Source organism: Hyla sarda, chromosome 4, assembly GCF_029499605.1.
Source record: "Hyla sarda isolate aHylSar1 chromosome 4, aHylSar1.hap1, whole genome shotgun sequence".
Lineage (NCBI taxonomy): Eukaryota > Metazoa > Chordata > Amphibia > Anura > Hylidae > Hyla > Hyla sarda.
Window position 1 is genome coordinate 414,761,924 of NC_079192.1, and position 19,792 is coordinate 414,781,715.

General features: G+C 44.1%; 1 protein-coding gene across 1 annotated transcript; it reads left to right on the forward strand.

The window, feature by feature from the left end:
- Nucleotides 1–286: 286 nt before the first annotated feature.
- Nucleotides 287–5,982, forward strand: LOC130267705 (E3 ubiquitin/ISG15 ligase TRIM25-like). Its single transcript, XM_056517793.1, is given in 4 exon segments — nucleotides 287–530; nucleotides 4,345–4,861; nucleotides 4,863–5,080; nucleotides 5,168–5,982. Coding segments are annotated over 4 exon segments (1,770 nt in total). The 3' UTR covers nucleotides 5,959–5,982.
- The last annotated feature ends 13,810 nt before the right edge of the window (nucleotides 5,983–19,792 follow it).

The window sequence follows — 19,792 nt, forward strand, 5'->3', positions numbered from 1 at the left end:
ACCATTTAGGGTATGTAGAATGGAGGTGGACCCAGGGGCACTGAAAAAGAGTCCGCTACAAAGGACAGAAAAGGATACAGGTGGCAACTCCTATACTGGGCCACCGCAATGGATAAATGTGCATTTCCTTCCATGTTTTTTGGCCCATTGGTAGTTTTGTGACCCTAGTAGTAGATTTCCTGCTGTGTATGGTATACTTAGATTGATAAGTCCGGCCTTGCCCTATGTGGAATCACACCCACTGGTTTCCTACATAATTTCACTTTCATTTCTTCTTCTGTGAGAGATGGCGTCTGCTGGTCTAGAAAAGGAGCTGGAATGTTCTATCTGTCTGAACCTTTATACAGATCCTGTAACCCTGAGATGTGGACACAACTTCTGCCAGGTCTGTATTGATCAGGTCCTGAATACACAGGACGGGTCTGGAGTTTATTCCTGTCCTGAATGTAGAACAGAGTTTCTGGAACGGCCGACACTGCAGAAGAACATCACTCTGTGTAATGTGGTGGAGAATTTCCTGTCTACTCATCAGGACTACTTGTGAGAAAAAAGACCAATGGATCCAGGCGCTGCTCTATCCAGGTATACACAGGATGCAGGTAAGTGTTCTTAATCAAGCAATTTTATTGAACACAAAACAACAAAAGGATCATGACGCGTTTCGGGGTAAATTCCCCTTCCTCAGATGATCTAGGTGCTGCTACAACAAGCACCCTTTATATAATGGCAAGGTGGAGGAGGTACAGGTCAGGAAGGGGTGGGCTGAATGTGATGTCACATCCAGTCCACTTACAAAAAACTTAATTTACATGTAGAAACAGCAGAAAATAATTATTGTCTAAAACATACAGGTGTGCGTTCGATTATGATAATAATATAACATCAATATAAACAGTACTAAGTGATATAACATGGGTGGAATCGGCAATGTGACAAACACATGCGGGAGCTCTGACGAGGTAAACAACATAGCCATGTGGCTGAAAATAAACATAAACAATGGCATCGGTCTATTGTAAGGCGCTCCACTCGCAGCACGCACCGGCACCAGACTACTATCAGACACTAAGTTTTATAGACCCCTTTCTTTTAATCCTACTACTATTTATTTGAAAGAGTTGCATATTTTGGTGATGAAAGGCTATACGGAAGGTGTTCTTACCAAGTCAGAAAAAGATTACCTACTAGTTACAGAACCCGCACTTCCCCTTTTTTACTTTTTACCCAAAATCCACAAGTGTGTCATGAACCCCCCAGGTCGTCCGATAGTGTCAGGGATTAATTCCCTGACCGCGAATTTGTCACACTATGTGGATTTGTTACTCCAGAAACATGTGATAGGCTTAAAATCCTTTCTAAAAGACACAGCTCAATTTATTAACAGTGTGGTTGATACAACATGGGAAGACCATTTTCTTTTGGTCACCATGGATGTTTCTTCTTTGTATACGGTGATTGACCATGAATTAGGAGTAAACGCTGTCAAACAGTTTTTATTACGAGATCTTAACATGCCTGATGTCCAGAGAGAGTTTGTATTGGAAAGCCTGATGTTCATTTTAAAACACAATTACTTCGAGTTTCAAAAACAAATCTACTCGCAAGACACGGGTACCGCTATGGGTTCTAAGATGGCGCCCAGTTTTGCGAATCTATTTGTGGGGCTTTTTGAGGAGACGGTCATATATACCCATCCCCTTTTTGTACATTGTCATTTGTTTAAAAGATATATTGATGATATTTTTTTTATCTGGGATGGTGGTAGTTTGGAGCTCAATAGATTTTTAACGGATCTTAATTTAAATCAATGGGGCCTTTATTTTACGCAGTCTGTTTACAATAACCATGCAGAATTCCTAGATGTGGTAGTCTTTCATGATGAGTCCAAAAAACTGCACACTAAGACGCACTTTAAAGCGGTAGATAGTAATAGTTACTTAGATTTTGGTAGTGCCCATTTTAAAAAATGGCTGACTAATATCCCTTTCGGACAGTTTAAAAGGATCCGTAGAAACTGTACCCTTCAGAGCGACTTTGATAAGCAAAGTAAAACACTAGAAGCAAGATTTGCTGCTAAAAGATATCCAAGGAAACTGGTTAAAGCGTCACTTGATAGAGCCAGACCCCTAACCCAAAAAGAGTGTCTTGTTCCAAAAGATATAACTGAGCATACGGAACAAAAAACTGTACCCGATTGGGCGGGCAACTTTATTACTACTTTTAATCAGGACCATCAGGCCATTAGGAACATTTTTAATACACATTGGCATGTTTTATGTAAGGATCCTTTTTTGAATTCATTACTACCACCTAAGCCTGGCATCACTTTCAGAAGAGGCCGCACTTTAAAGAATATTTTAGCGCCAAGTAGACTAAAGGCACCCAAGAAGGTTTCAGAGACCTTTTTAACCACAGTTGGGACGTTTAAATGTGGACACAACAGATGTAAGTGCTGCGACTCAATTGTGAGTCGCAGTAAAACATTTGTTTCCACTGTCTCCCATGAAAGTTTTAAAACTAAAACATTCATTAATTGCTCCACACGGTTTGTTGTTTATCTCCTTGAGTGTCCATGTGGCCTACAGTACGTGGGTCGTACTACCCAATGCCTCAGGGAGAGGATCAACAAACATCGTAGCAATGCAAATTTAGGGTTCACCTTGCATAGTGTATCTCGGCATCTGCTGACCCACCATCAGTCTGATTTCAGTTGCATGAAACTTCAGGCTATAGAAAATATTGCACTTGATAATTCCCAGAGATTCAGCTTATTGAGAAGGAGAGAGAATTTCTGGATCTTTAAACTCCGTACCCTTGTACCGTCTGGTTTGAATGAGTTGGTGGAGACTGCCTTGTGATATTGCAACATTCAGCGGTTATAACATCTTAATAGCTTTATTTTTCCATTAATTATCATAATTTTTTTTTTTTTTTATTTATTTATTTTTTTAATTTTTTTTTTTTTTTTTTTTTTTAATCTTTTAGATATGGGTATATGATTGTGTAGACATACTGGATGGGGACGCCTTTTGTCTAAGTATTTATCATCACATTTTGTTAGTAGCTGTCACAGCGTTGACTCCTTATTTATACTATTTTATTATTAAGATCCAGACTTAATTTTATTAGTATTTTAATGTACATTTATTTTGTGTATTTATATATATCAATTCATTTTTTATGTAATCATGTACTGTTTATAGGGATCATCGCATTTTTTATTAATTATTTTCTATCAATTAATTTATTCTGGCGTGTTAAATAATTTATATTGTGTGTTCAGAAGGTACATTTTAGTTTGTGGTTGTTGCTGTTAGAAACGCCCGATATGGACATCCTAAGGTTTTTTTTTTTTTTTTTTTTTTTCCCACCCTTTAACATGGGATATTGTGGATTACTTATATCTCTTGCCTTCATTTCATTTATTTATTTTTGTATTTACTTTACCTTTTTCTTCCATAGATGGTGTTGTTCCCTATGTTGTTTACTCACTATGTTGGGCGCTCCGCTGCAAGCCGCGCCCTGTGGACTGTGATTGGTTGTTTTCCGTTCAGAGACGTCTGCTTGGCAACGCGTCCGTGGATACTCCTGTCACTGCTATGCCGGTGCGTGCTGCGAGTGGAGCGCCTTACAATAGACCGATGCCATTGTTTATGTTTATTTTCAGCCACATGGCTATGTTGTTTACCTCGTCAGAGCTCCCGCATGTGTTTGTCACATTGCCGATTCCACCCATGTTATATCACTTAGTACTGTTTATATTGATGTTATATTATTATCATAATCGAACGCACACCTGTATGTTTTAGACAATAATTATTTTCTGCTGTTTCTACATGTAAATTAAGTTTTTTGTAAGTGGACTGGATGTGACATCACATTCAGCCCACCCCTTCCTGACCTGTACCTCCTCCACCTTGCCATTATATAAAGGGTGCTTGTTGTAGCAGCACCTAGATCATCTGAGGAAGGGGAATTTACCCCGAAACGCGTCATGATCCTTTTGTTGTTTTGTGTTCAATAAAATTGCTTGATTAAGAACACTTACCTGCATCCTGTGTATACCTGGATAGAGCAGCACCTGGATCCATTGGTCTTTTTTCTCACAAGTATTCCAGTTTCTACAGGGCGTTGACACGCTCCTGTGACCATCAGGCTCGGCAGCTCATCCAACTCTATCTGGTACCCCAATCAAGGGGTGATATGCGCAATTCTTCTACTTTAAGGTGAGCGGCCACCCTGACTTAAGTCCTGGGTGTACATTCAGCATACTTTTTGGTTCCCTCACCTGCCAAGGGTAATACACGAGGCGCTGCCTCCCGGTTGTCTTTTTTGTCTTTATTACTCATCAGGACGAGGCCGTAATCTTCTGCACTTACTGTGTGGACTCTCCTGTACCTGCTGTGAGGTCCTGTCTGATGTATGAGGCTTCTCTGTGTGATAAACACCTCAAAGTTCACAGCAAGGGACCAGAACACGTCCTGACCGAGCCCAGAACTTCCCTGGAGAACAGGAAATGTCCCATCCATAAGAAGATCCTGGAATATTACTGTACTGAGGACAATGCTTGTATCTGTGTGTCCTGCTGTCTGATTGGAAAACATAATGGACATAAGATGGATTCTCTACATGAGGCCTCTGAGAAGAAAAAGGAGAACCTGAGAAATGTTCTGCAGAAACTGATCACAAAGAGCGAGAAGACTGAGGAAAAAGTCCAGAGTCTGGAGAAGCGAAGGAGAAAAACTCATAAAAAAGCAGCTAGAGAAACCAAGAGAGTCACTGCCCTGTTTATAGACATCAGGAGATGGGTGGACGACCTGGAGAAGAGGATCCTGAGTGAGATCTCCAGGCAGGAGGAGAATTATGTCACTGTCACATGTCATCCTGAAGCTGGAGATAAAGAAGGACGAGCTGTCCAGGAAGATGAGGGACATTGAGGAGCTGTGTAACATGACGGATCCACTGACTGTCTTACAGGGTCCAGACGCAGGTGACTTGTGTGATCCTGAGGAGGAGGGAGGTGATGAGGACACAGGGGGACATGATGGAGGTGACAAGGACACAGGGGGACATGATGGAGGTGATGAGGACACGGGGACATGATGAAGGTGATGAGGACACAGAGGGACATGATGGAGGTGACAAGGACACAGGGGGACTGATGGAGGTGATGAGGACACAGAGGGACATGATGGAGGTGATGAGGACACAGCAGGACATGATGGAGGTGATGAGGACACAGCAGGACATGATGGAGGTGATGAGGACACAGCAGGACATGATGGAGGTGATCGGGGTCTGGAGATTATATCACACACGTTATCTGATATAATAAGGAGTATAAATGTGACCTTCTATGTACAGGATCCTGCAGACATATTAATGGATGTAAACACAGCTGGTAATAATCTCCTTATATCAGACGACCTGAAAACGGTAACCTGGATGGATACAGAGCAGAATCGTCCAGAAACAGAAGAGAGATTCCAGAATTATCCTCAGGTGATGAGCTGCAAGAGATTCTCTTCAGGACGACATTACTGGGATGTGGAGATCAGGGGGTCAGGACTGTGGATAGTGGGGATGTGTTATCCCAGTATAAACAGGAGGGGAGATCAGTCATTCATTGGATATAATAACAAGTCCTGGGGTTTGCATGGAGGACTGTGGTGTAATAATCAATATTCAATTATACATGACGGTAAAGAGATCCAGTTACCCCACCAGATCTCCAGTGATAGATTCAGGATCTGTCTGGATTATGAGGCCGGGCGGCTGTCCTTTTATGAGCTGTGTGACCCCATCAGACACTTACACACCTTCACCACCACCTTCACCGAGCCCCTTCATGCTGCATTATATGTATCTGATGGTTCTATAAAGATATCAGGGGGAGGAGCAGCTGTGAGGAAACATCATCATAGAGGAAATCTGTTCCTCTATGTAAAATGTGAATAATCCCCTTCACCAATAAAAATTGAAATGACCCTTTTCTTATTTTAGAAAAATACAAATAAATAATGAATCAACATATTTGGTATCACCACGTGCGTAAATGTCCATCCTGTACAGTGAGCAATGTAAACATAAAAAAATGTTTTTGGTCATATCACATTCCAAAAAAAATTATATAAAGTGATTAAAAAGTCACATTTACGCAAAAGTGGTACCGATAAAAACTGCAGACCATGAGTTAAAAAAAAAATAGAAAATAATGTAAACATGGGGATCATTTTAATTGTATTGATACACAGAATAAAGAAAACATGTTAGTATTACTGTTAAGTGCACTGCGTAAAAACAAAAATCCCAGAAAATTTGGTTTTCTTGTCAATTTCAACCACAAAATAATATTTTTTTGGTTGCGCCATACATTTTATGGTAAAATCAAGGTTTCATCACAAAGTACAATTAGTGGCACAAAAAACAACAAGCCCCATATGAGTCTATGGATGGGCCCTTAGAAGGGTAGGAGGAAAAAATGAAATGGGCTGTGTCAATAAGGGGTTAAAAAAACAGCAGTAAAAATCACAAGAAATGCATTTCTACCGGATAGAAAACATCAAGCTTTATACCATAAGGCCCAATTCACATGTCACAACCAAATCACATTTTTGCAGCAGTTTTCACAATACAGAAACTTTTTGTCACCATTTTGCAGAAACACTGCAACAAAATTTGACGTGTGAATAAGAACTACAAAACAAATGCAGTTTGACATCATATTTTGTCAGCCAGGTCTCATCCACACAAGAACAGGCCCATGTGAATACCGTCCTCCAGAGTTATGTGACCAGGATGTAGTCAGGAATTTTTCTCATCCTCTGTAGGTAAAGAAGAATGTTTCCATTTATTAAAGAGTACCTGTCACAAACTACACTTAATATATTGTTCCTTATGTTATTATAAGACACTTTGCTATTTACTTGCTGTTAAAATTCAAAACCTTTATATGTTTATAATGTAATTGAAAAAATGGCCACTAGGTGGCTCTGTTCTGTTCCCAAACAGTTCATTTTGTCTCCACCCGGACTAGCAGAAGTCCAAACTCAGGGAGTGTGTGCAGGGAAAGGCGAGTCACAGCTCTCGCAGGCTTCATCAACGTCGCTCCTGCTGGGGAACGCCCACTTTCTCCTGCCGGGAGCTCACACAATGTGAACAAGGGGAAATGTATGATACACAGCTTTTTAAAGCTTGGAATTTTTTTTTTTTTAGGGCAGGGGGGTTGTTAGGAGTTGTTAGGGAATATAATCTGAGTTAGTTTAGAAAATATGGTTTGATGACAGGTACTCTTTAACCCTTTACCATCCTATGACGTCTAGTTACCTGGGGGCGTTTTTAAACTAGGATTACTCTGAATGTCGGAGTGTCTCAGAGTAACTCATAGTGTCCCGGATCGTGATGCCTGCACCAGTTTTATGCTGCCCCAACAGCATAACGCTGATCACAGGATCCCCTTAACAGCAGTTAAATATATTAAACTATAATTAATAATAAATAAAAAAACAATAAATAAACAACTTAAAATGAAAAAAAAGAGAGAGAACCAAAGTGCTCCCCTCCCTCCCAAAGTAGCAACAGCAAGTATCCCCCTCCCCACACACACAAATAATCTCCCCTCTATAGTACCCCTGCCCCCCACCACACACATATATATATGAGGTCTCCATTGAGACAGACAGAGGTGTCAGCAGAGAGCACTGTGGTCACACAGAAAGGAAATTCAAATAGAAAAGAACTTCCTCTGTACTATACAGCAGCTGACAAGTACTGGAAGGATTTCAATTTTTTAATTGAAGTAATTTACAAATCTGTTTAACTTTCTGCCACCAGTTGATTTAAAAGAAAATGTTTCCAGTGGAGTACCCCTTTAATGCCGGGCAGAAGTGATTGTGCAGATGCCCGGCATTAATCCTTTAGATCCCACAATGAAAGTTGATCATGGGATCTAAAAGTCAAAATTACTGGTGGTGGTGGGTTCTGGGTATCTGGGAAATTGCGGGGTCCCGATCAGCTGAGATGGCGGTCAGAGGGTCTCCACCTGCCTCTGTGTCATCCAATCGGCGCTCTGAAGATAAAGGCAGAATGCCCTATGGGGACTATAAAATAGTAAAACAAATGTGTTAATAAAATTAAATAATCCCCTCCCCTAAATAATTTAAATCCTCCCCTTTTTTCCATTTAAAAAATAAATAAGAATGTAAACAAAAATAAACATAAACATATTTTATATAATCCACCAATTACAGAAAAAAAATCAACCAACCAAATGTCATTCGCATTGTGTGGGCGGGATCTGCTGTTTTTTGTATATTATGTTCCTTAGAATCTATTAATATAATATCAATGAGTTGGATTTATCATATAAACTGTAGACTGTGATGTCATCAGAATCTCTCAGTAGTGCAGCCTCAGGCTTTGGGTCCTGAACTTCCTGTGATCATATTTTAGCAGAAAAGTGAGGAATTGTCACATTTTTTATGTATATTATATAACATTTTATAATCTATACTAAATACATATTATCCTATACAATCCTATGTAATAGATACAAAATACATATATTACATACAATCATATATAATCTATACTAAGTACATATATAATCCTATACTATACAATCCTATGTAATAGATACAAAATACATATATTATATACAATCATATATAATCTATACTAAGTACATATATAATCCTATACTATACAATCCTATGTAATAGATACAAAATACATATATTACATACAATCATATATAATCTATACTAAGTACATATATAATCCTATACTATACAATCCTATGTAATAGATACAAAATACATATATTACATACAATCATATATAATCTATACTAAGTACATATATAATCCTATACTATACAATCCTATGTAATAGATACAAAATACATATATTATATACAATCATATATAATCTATACTAAGTACATATATAATCCTATACTATACAATCCTATGTAATAGATACAAAATACATATATTATATACAATCATATATAATCTATACAAGTACATATATAATCCTATATTATACAATCATATGTAATAGATACTAAATACATATATTATATACAATCATACATAATCTATACTAAGTACATATATAATCTATACTAAATACATATATTATCCTATACTATACAATCATATGTAATAGATACTAAATACATATATTATGTCACGATTCGGCAGGCTGGAGGTGGATCCTCTGTGCCAGAGAGGGATTGGCGTGGACCGTGCCGTCGGACCGGTTCTAAGTTGCTACTGGTATTCACCAGAGACCGCCGCAAAGCGGGATGGTCTTGCAGCGGCGGTAGCAACCAGGTCGTATCCACCGGCAACGGCTCAACCTCTCTGACTGCTGAGATAAGCGCGGTACAAGGGAGTAGACAAGAGCAAGGTCGGACGTAGCAGAAGGTCAGGGCAGGCAGCAAGGATCGTAGTCAGGGGCAACGGCAGGAGGTCTGGAACACAGGCTAGGAACACACAAGGAAACGCTTTCACTGGCACAATGGCAACAAGATCCGGCGAGGGAGTGCAGGGGAAGTGAGGTATAAGTAGAGAAGTGCACAGGTGAAGGTACTGATTAAACCTCATGCGCCAATCAGTGGCGCACTGGCCCTTTAAATCGCAAAGACCCGGCGCGCGCGCACCCTAGGGAGCGGGGCCGCGCGCGCGCCGGGACAGCACAGACGGGGAACGGGTCCGGTAAGCGAGTCGGGATGCACATCGCGAGCGGGCGCGTCCCGCATAGCGAATCGCATCCCGGCTGGGAACATTATCGCAGCGCACCCGGTCGGCAGGTCTGACCGGGGCGCTGCGAAAAGGAGAACGCTGTGAGCGCTCCGGGGAGGAGCGGGGACCCGGAGCGCTCGGCATAACATATTATATACAATCATATATAATCTATACTAAATACATATATTATCCTATACTATACAGTCATATATACTCCATACTAAGTACATATATTATCCTATACTATACAATCATATGTAACACATAGTTTCTTTAATTCTAGATAAAAAAAAATGATTATAGTGCAGGACTGTGCACTGTAATCTTTTTTTCTAAATTACTTTCCCTTTGGCCTGTAAATATCTGTATGTAGCAGCTGTGTTCCGCTCTCCTGGCCGCTCATAACGATACATTAGGGGGCAGAGCGTCCAGTTCTATCTCCATAGATTCCGTATCCAGACTTTCTACAGCGCTGGATCTCCCACTAGGAGATAGAGCAGAACACTTTGTCTCCTAATGCATGGTTAAAGGGGAATTCCGAGGTAAAAGTTCCTCGGAATATAGTGGGATCATAGTGGGATCCACCTGCTCCCCCCATGATTTCCAGAACATGGCTCCGACTTAGTGTTATGAACGGAGGGGTGACTTGCGCATGCACACCACTACTCGTTTCATTGTCTGGGTCCCCATCACAATTTTGTGGAGAGGAAAGTTATTTGAACTCAAAATACCCCTTTAAGAGCAGCCGAAACAAACACCATGACCGCTATGTAAAGATATACGAGCCAAATTAAACATAAAAGTTTAAACAAAGAATCCTAGTAATTATAGTCAGCTGTGCACTATAATCATTTTTATCTAGAGTTATAGGTACACGAAATATGTTGTGTTTACCAGATTTTTTGCTTTGGATTTTTGTTAGTTTGCTTTATTATGAAATAATTTTTTGGGGTCTTGCGGGTTCCGGTGCTGGTGTCTTGCGGGTTTCGGTGCTGGTGTCTTGCAGGTTCCAGTGCTGGTGTCTTGCGGGTTCCAGTGCTGGTGTCTTGTGGGTTCTGGTGCTGGTGTCTTTTGGGTTCTGGTTAGGGATCGACCGATTATCGGTTTGGCCGATATTATTGTTCGATATTCACGATTTTTGGCGTTATCGGTATCGGCAAGTACCTTGCCGATAATCTGATAATGCCCCCCGCCGCACCGGCCAGAGACCACCGCTGCCCCATTGCCTCCCCCACCACCAGTTTTATAATAACCTGTTCCCGCGGCCCGAGATCCACGCTACTTCTGGCTACTGCGGCGTCCTTCGTTACGCTGTGCACTGCGCAATGACGAGTGATGTCCTCAACGCGAAGTCATCGTCAGTGCGCACAGTGACAGCTCAGGACGTCGCTGGAGCCAGAAGTAGCGTGGACCCCGGGCCCCTTAACCTCCACAGATTATCGGTATCGGCTCTAAAAAAATCGATATCGGTTGATCCTTAGTTACGGTACTGTTGTCTTGTGGGTTACGGTGCTGGTGTCTTGCGGGTTCCAGTGCTGGTATCTAGCTGGTTCCAGTGCTGGTGTCTTACGGGTTCCAGAGCTGGTATCTAGCTGGTTCCAGTGCTGGTGTCTTGCGGGTTACGGTGCTGGTGTCTTGCGGGTTCCAGTGCTTGTATCTAGCTGGTTCCAGTGCTGGTGTCTTGCGGGTTCCAGTGCTGGTATCTAGCTGGTTCCAGTGCTGGTGTCTTGCGGGTTCCGGTTCTGGTGTCTTGTGGGTTCCAGTGCTGGTGTCTTGCGGGTTCCAGTGCTGGTGTCTTGCAGGTTCCAATGCTGGTGTCTTGCAGGTTCCAGAGCTGGTGTCTTGCGGATTCCGGTGCTGGTGTTGTGGAGATTTCACAGTTTTTATTATAATGTGATGTGAGCAACAAATAAATATTACATTTGATAAGTGGAAATAATCAATGAGATTTATTATTATAAGGTATAATTTGGATTTAAAAAAATTGAAAAACTATAGTGTGTACATGGTTTTCTTTCTGATGAATGGTGGATGTGTGTCATCTGTCATGTAGCGCTGTGTCAGGAAGCTGCAGCACAGCCAGCACATCTACCATCGGCAAAATTGCAGCAAGAGCCTCATGTTGTGACCCGCATTAGACTTATATTTAGGAAATGCACTATTTTTCCTGAGTAGTTTTGTGCTGCACCCCCCTTCTGCTCAGTGACATACACTGTACTGCCCTGCCTGTCCGAGCATTGCTGTCTTGGGACAGTGCTCAGACAGGCAGGGCAGGTTGTTCTCCATAGCCCATTGTTCTGAGCAGAGGAGGCGGCTGCTGGTGATCAGGGAGAAAGGAACCTAATCTATTGTTAGAGGAGACACCAGGAACCTTCCTCTATGATAAATGGCAGCTGCCTCTTCTGCTCGGTCAGCTGTGAGAATGACGTGTTGTGACTGAAGTTGCTGCGTAGCCCTGATCTAGGTTACATGTGACCTGAGACTTTGCCTTTCTTAAATTTTAATAGCCAAATTGTAAATCTAACATCGTAACATGACAGTAAAACACATACAAAGAGGTCATGTGATTTGGATCACCATATAGCAGTAGGTGTAAGCTTCCTATATACACAGCTTTTAAGGCATTTTTTTTCTTGCAACAAAACGTTGTAACAAACGTCATTAACTCCATGTTACATGGAAGAAGAATATGCACAGCAGCTCTCTGGTGCCACCTTTTGTTGGTAGCTTGTCATGATTTGGAAGCAGGGAACAGGGAACCCTAAAGCTGTCCCTAAGACCACTAAATTTTTACAAGGAGTAATAGGAGAAAATGTCCTCAAAATTTGTAAACCCATCCCTTCTGAGTATGGAAATACCCCATGTGTGGACGTCAAGTGCTCTGCTGGTGGCGCACTACAATGCTCAGAGGAGGAGTCACATTGTTACGCTGAGCGCTCCGGGTCCCCGCTCCTCCCCGGAGCGCTCGCAGCGTTCTCTCATTCGCAGTGCCCCGGTCAGACCTGCTGACCGGGTGTGCTGCGATATTACTCCCAGCCGGGATGCGATTCGCGATGCGGGACGCGCCCGCTCACGATGCGCATCTCGGCTCCCGTACCTGACCCGTTCCCCGTCTGTGTTGTCCCGGCGTGCGTGGCCCCGCTCCTTAGGGCACACGCGCGCTGGGTCTCTGCGATTTAAAGGGCCACTGATTCCTGGTCTCCTCAAGCGGAAGACGCATTTAAACATCTCAAGTCTGCCTTTTCTTCTGCTCCCGTACTCTCCAGACCTGACCCATCTAAACCCTTCTTATTGGAGGTAGATGCCTCCTCAGTAGGAGCTGGAGCAGTTCTTCTACAAAAAAATTCTTCCAGGCATGCTGTTACTTGTGGGTTTTTTTCTAGGACCTTCTCTCCAGCGGAGAAAAACTGCTCCATTGGTGATCGAGAATTACCGGCCATCAAATTGTCGCTTGAGGAATGGAGGCACCTGCTGGAGGGATCCAAATATCCAGTTATTATATACACTGACCACAAGAATCTCTCTTATCTCCAGTCTGCCCAACGACTGAACCCTCGCCAGGCTAGGTGGTCGTTGTTCTTTGCCCGTTTTAACTTTGAAATCCATTTTCGCCCTGCTGACAAGAGGGCCGATGCCCTCTCTCGTTCTTCAGATGCCTCTGAAGTGGAAGCCTCTCCGCAACACATCATTCCTCCGGACTGTCTGATCTCCACTTCTCCAGCTTCCATCAGACAAACTCCTCCAGGGAAGACCTTCGTTTCTCCACGCCAGCGCCTCGGGATTCTCAAGTGGGGACACTCCTCCCACCTCGCAGGCCATGCTGGCATCAAAAAATCCTTTCAACTCATCTCTCGATTTTATTGGTGGCCTACTCTGGAGACTGATGTTGTTGATTTCGTGCGGGCTTGTACTGTCTGTGCCCGGGATAAGACTCCTCGCCAGAAGCCTGCTGGTCTCCTTCATCCTCTGCCTGTTCCTGAACAACCTTGGTCACAGATTGGTATGGACTTTATTACTGACTTGCCTTTATCCCGTGGCAACACAGTTGTTTGGGTGGTCGTTGATCGATTCTCCAAGATGGCACATTTTATCCCTCTTCCAGGCCTTCCTTCAGCGCCTCAGTTGGCAAAGCAATTTTTTATACACATTTTTCGCCTTCACGGATTGCCCACGCATATCGTCTCGGATAGAGGCGTTCAATTTGTGTCTAAATTCTGGAGGGCCCTCTGTAAGCAGCTCAAGATCAAATTAAACTTCTCTTCTTCTTATCATCCCCAATCCAATGGGCAAGTAGAAAGAATTAATCAGGTCCTGGGTGACTATTTGCGACATTTTGTTTCCTCCCGCCAGGATGACTGGGCAGATCTTCTACCATGGGCCGAATTCTCATACAACTTCAGAGTCTCCGAATCTTCTGCTAAATCCCCATTCTTCGTGGTGTACGGCCGTCACCCTCTTCCCCCCCCTTCCCACTCCCATGCCCTCTGGTTTGCCCGCTGTTGATGAAGTGACTCGAGACCTTTCCACCATATGGAAAGAAACCCAAAATTCTCTTTTACAGGCTTCATCCCGGATGAAAAAATTTGCTGATAAGAAAAGAAGAACTCCCCTCATTTTTGCTCCCGGAGACAAGGTATGGCTCTCCGCTAAGTACGTTCACTTTCGTGTCCCCAGTTATAAACTGGGACCACGCTATCTTGGTCCTTTCAAAATCCTGTGCCAGATCAACCCTGTCTCTTACAAACTCCTTCTTCCTCCTTCTCTCCGTATTCCCAATGCCTTCCATGTCTCTCTCCTTAAACCACTCATCCTTAACCGCTTCTCTCCCAAAGTTGTTTCTCCCACTCCTGTTTCCGGTTCATCTGACATCTTTTCGGTGAAGGAGATTCTAGCATCCAAGACAGTCAGAGGTAAAAGATTCTTCTTGGTTGACTGGGAGAATTGTGGCCCAGAGGAGAGATCTTGGGAACCTGAGGACAACATCCTGGACAAAAGTCTTATCCTCAGGTTCTCAGGCTCCAAGAAGAGGGGGAGACCCAAGGGGGGGGTACTGTTACGCCGAGCGCTCCGGGTCCCCGCTCCTCCCCGGAGCGCTCGCAGCGTTCTCTCATTCGCAGCGCCCCGGTCAGACCTGCTGACCGGGTGCGCTGCAATATTACTCCCAGCCAGGATGCGATTCGGGATGCGCCTGCTCACGATGCGCATCTCGGCTCCCGTACCTGACCCGTTCCCCGTCTGTGTTGTCCCGGCGCGCGCGCGCCGGGTCTCTGCGATTTAAAGGGCCACTGCGCCACTGATTGGCGCAGCAGGCCTAATCAGTATCCTCACCTGTGCACTCCCTACTTATAACTCACTTCCCCTGCACTCCCTCGCCGGATCTTGTTGCCATTGTGCCAGTGAAAGCGTTTCCTTGTGTGTTCCTAGCCTGTGTTCCAGACCTCCTGCCATTGCCCCTGACTACGATCCTTGCTGCCTGCCCTGACCTTCTGCTACGTCCGACCTTGCTCTTGTCTACTCCCTTGTACCGCGCTTATCTCAGCAGTCAGAGAGGTTGAGCCGTTGCCGGTGGATACGACCTGGTTGCTACCGCCGCTGCAAGACCATCCCGCTTTGCGGCGGGCTCTGGTGAATACCAGTAGCAACTTAGAACCGGTCCACCAACACGGTCCACGCCAATCCCTCTCTGGCACAGAGGATCCACCTCCAGCCAGCCGAATCGTGACACACATTTGGCTTTTGGAAACCAAATTTTGCTGAAATGGTTTTTGGGGGCATTTCACATTTAGGAAGCCCCTATGGTGCCAGAACAGCAAAAAAACTACACCCCTCAAGGAGCATAAAAAGAGGTAGAGTGAGCCTTAAAAGGGTATTCCAGGCAAAAACTTTTTTTTATATATCAACTGGCTCCGGAAAGTTAAACAGATTTGTAAATTACTTCTATTAAAAAATCTTAATCCTTCCAATAGTTATTAGCTTCTGAAGTTTTCTGTCTAACTGCTCAAGGATGATGTCACGTCCCGGGAGCTGTGCATGATGGGAAAATATCCCCATAGGAACTGCACAGCTCCCGGGACGTGAGTCATCAGAAAGCAGTTAGACAGAAAACAGCAACTCAACTTCAGAAGCTAATAACTATTGGAAGGATTAAGATTTTTTAATAGAAGTAATTTACAAATCTGTTTAACTTTCCGGAGCCAGTTGATGTATATAAAAAAGTTTTTTGCCTGGAATACCCCTTTAACACAAAACAGGTGTTTGATGACTTTTAGTTAAAGTTGGATGTGTAAATGAATTTTTTTTTTCACTAAAATGCTGGTTTTTCCCCAAATTTTACATTTTTACAAGGAGTAATAGGCGAAAATGCCGCCTAAAATTTGTAACCTCATTTCTATATAGTATAGAAATACCCCATGTGTGGATGTCAAGTGCTCTGCTGGCGCACTACAATGCTCAGAAGAGAGGAAGCGCCATTGAGATTATGGAGAGAGGGGGCCTTGTGCATTTACAAAGCCCCCCGTGGTGCCAGAACAGTGGACCCCCCACATGTGACCCCTTTTGGTGGACACCCCCACAGATTTTAATAAGGGGTGCAGTGAGTATTTACACCCCACTGGCGTTTGACAGATCTTTGGAACAGTGGGCTATGCAAATGAAAAACTAAATTTTTCATTTTCACGGACCACTGTTCCAAAAATCTGCCAGACACCTGTGTGTGTGTGTGTGTGGGGGGTAAATGCTCACTGCACCCCTTATTACATTCCGTGAGGGGTGTAGTTTCCAAAATGGGGTCACATGTGGGGGGGTCCATTGTTCTGGCACTGTAGGGGCTTTGTAAACACACGTGGCCTTCAATTCCGGACAAATTTTTTCTTCAAAATCCCAATGGTGCTCCTTCTCTTCTGAGCATTGTAGTTCGGCGGCAGAGCACTTTACATCCACATATGGGGTATTTCCATACTCAGAAGAAATGGGGTTACAAATTTTGGGGGCTTTTTTCCTATTTTCCCTTGTGAAAATGAAAAATTTAGGGTAACACCAGCATTTTAGTAAACCAAATTTTTTTTTTTTCATTTTCCCATCCAAATGTAACGAAAATTCGTCAAAGCTCACAATACCCCTTGTTACGTTCCGTGACTGATGTAGCCCCCAACTTTTCCTTTTCATAAGGAGTAAAAGGAGAAAAAGCCCCCCAAAATTTGTAGTGCAATAATTTCTCCCGAGTACGGAAATACCCCATATGTGGCCTTAAACTGTTTCCTTGAAATACGTCAGGGCTCCGAAGTGAGAGAGCGCCATGTGCTTTTGAGGACTAAATTAGGGATTGCACAGGGGTGGACATAGGGGTATTCTATGCCAGAGATTCCCAAACAAGGTGCCTCCAGCTGTTGCTAAACTCCCAGCATGCCTGGACAGTCAGTGGCTGTCCAGAAATGCTGGGAGTTGTTGTTTTGCAACAGCTGGAGGCTCCGTTTTGGAAACACTGCCGTACGATGTTTTTTATTTTTATTGGTGGGGACAGTGTAAGGGGGTGTATATGTAGTGTTTTACCTTTTATTATGTGTTAGTGTAGTGTAGTGTAGTGTTTTTAGGGTACATTCACACTGGCGCAGGTTTACTGTAAGTTTCCCGCTAGGAGTTTGCGCTGCGGCAGAAAATTTGCCGCAGCTCAAACTTGAAGCAGGAAACTTACTGTAAACCTGCCTGTGTGAATGTACCCTGTACATTCACATGGGGGGGGGACCTCCAGCTGTTGCAAAACTACTTTTGCAACAGCTGGAGGCACACTGGTTGGAAAACCTTCAGTTAGGTTCTGTTACCTAACTCAGTATTTTCCAACCAGGGTGCCTCCAGCTGTTGCAAAATTACAACTCCCAGCATGTACTGATCTACGAAGTGCATGCTGGGAGTTGTAGTTATGCAACAAACAGTTGGAGGTACGCAACTACAACTCGCAGCATGGCGAGACAGCTGTTTGCTGTTTGGGCATGCTGGGATTTGCAGTTTTGCAACATTTGGAGGGCTACAGTTCAGAGACCACTGCAAAGTGATCTCCAAACTGCAACCCTCTAAATCTTGCAAAAGTACAAATCCCAGCATGCCCAAACAGATGCCTCACCAGCTTCCGTAGTCTTCACCAGGGAGCCACGAGGGAGCCGCACGTCATCGCCGCCCGCCGCAGTAAGGGACCTTCACCGCCGCCGGTCACGCTATAGTTCCCCCGTTCTGCCCGGAGTACCGTCGGTGGGCAGGATGGGGGAACCGAACTTTAACCCCCCAACCTCAATCTGCTATTGGTCGTCGCTTCTTGACGACCAATAGCAGGGATAGGAGGGGTGGCACCCCTGCCACTTAACTCCTATGCCTTCAGGGGGGCCGGGGGTGTCTTGGACACCCCCAATCCCTGTGATTTTCCGGGTCACCGGGACACCGGTATGACCCGGATGCGCCGAAAATCGTCGGTCTGAGGACCCCCCTGGGCATATTCACGGGATGCCTGCTGATAGATATCAGCAGTCCTCCCGATCCGGTCCCCGACCGGCTAGCGGCGGGGACCAGAATTCCCACGGGCGTATCCATACACCCTCCGTCCTTAAGGACTCAGGATGCAGGGCATATGCATACACCCTTCGTCCTGAAGAGGTTAAGTGCAAAGGACCTTTGAAATGGGTCACATGATTGTTAGAAGACCAGATGTCTCAGTGCTAGTGTCCAGTATACCTGGAGGCCTCAAGCCTACAGCTACATTCCAGAAAATCAAGTCTAGGCTTGACTGGACTGTAGGTAGTGACAGCAGACATAAAGTCAAGTCCAAAGTCAAGTCTATTCTACTCTGTGTGGCTGAACTAAAGTCTATTACAAGTACTACTAGTCCCAGCAAGCTGCGAGGTCCTTCTGTGTTACTGGCCACCTCTCTGGGATCCTGGCCTAGCTGTAAAGACTATAACAACTGTCTGACCTCAGTCTCTGAACATCCACAATGTAAAGAAGTTAGTCGCACTCACCAGAGAAGATATACTTCAATAGCAGCTTTTATTCCAACGGTGAACAAGTGTTAGAAACACAAATAGATAGTCCGGGATATTCCAAGCAGGGAGCGCGAGCGGCAGCTCAGACACGGGGCATACCAATAAGGAGGCGACTAGTTTCGCGTACACCTGTTGGCCGGAAGAAGCGTCTAATGACGCAAAACTAATACTACACTTATTTTTCGGAGGACTGGGCTATTAACCTACTCACTCTGCTTAAAGGGGTACTCCGCTGCTCAGCGTTTGGAACAAACTGCTCTGAGCGCTGGAGCCGGCGCCGGGAGCTCATGACTTAATAGCTCCGCCCCCTCATGATGTCACACCCAGCCCCCTCAATGCACGTCTATGGGAGGGGGCGTGACGGCTGTCACGCCCCCTCCCATAGACTTGCATTGAGGGGGCCGGTGTGACGCCATGAGGGGGCGGGCTATGACATCACAAGCTCCCGGCACCGGCTCCAGCGTTCGGTTACAAACGCTGAGCAGTGGAGTACACCTTTAAAGTTATTTATCTACATTGCCTGTTGGTTATTATTATTCACGGTTTGAAGGACTGTCACTGACATTTCTGTTTTGATTGAATTTGGAGATTTGGGTCCCAGGGTAAGGAAATCCACTGGCCCGATGAAAGAGCAGAAAAACGTTGGCAAATTGGATACATTTCTAGCTTCCCCTGGTCTCGCCCCCAGAAATCGCAGATAGGGGAAGAATAATGTGACCGAGTCTATTAGTGAAGAGCGAAACGCAGCACAAGGTGGTGAAGTCTCCCCTGAAACTATTCTAGAGGCAATTAGTAGGTGCAACTCTTCCATTGATGTTTTATCCAGCCAAGTTGGAAACAATGGTGAAGAAATAACTCTTATTAGAGACGACCTAAAGAAAACTAGAGATGGAAAACAGAATCTCCGTTATGGAGGATGATATGCACAAGGTTAAAGAGTGCCTCTCATCAAATTTTTAAAAATATTTTATAGTTTAACTAGCTGAGTACCTGGCGTTGCCCAGTTTTTCCTTC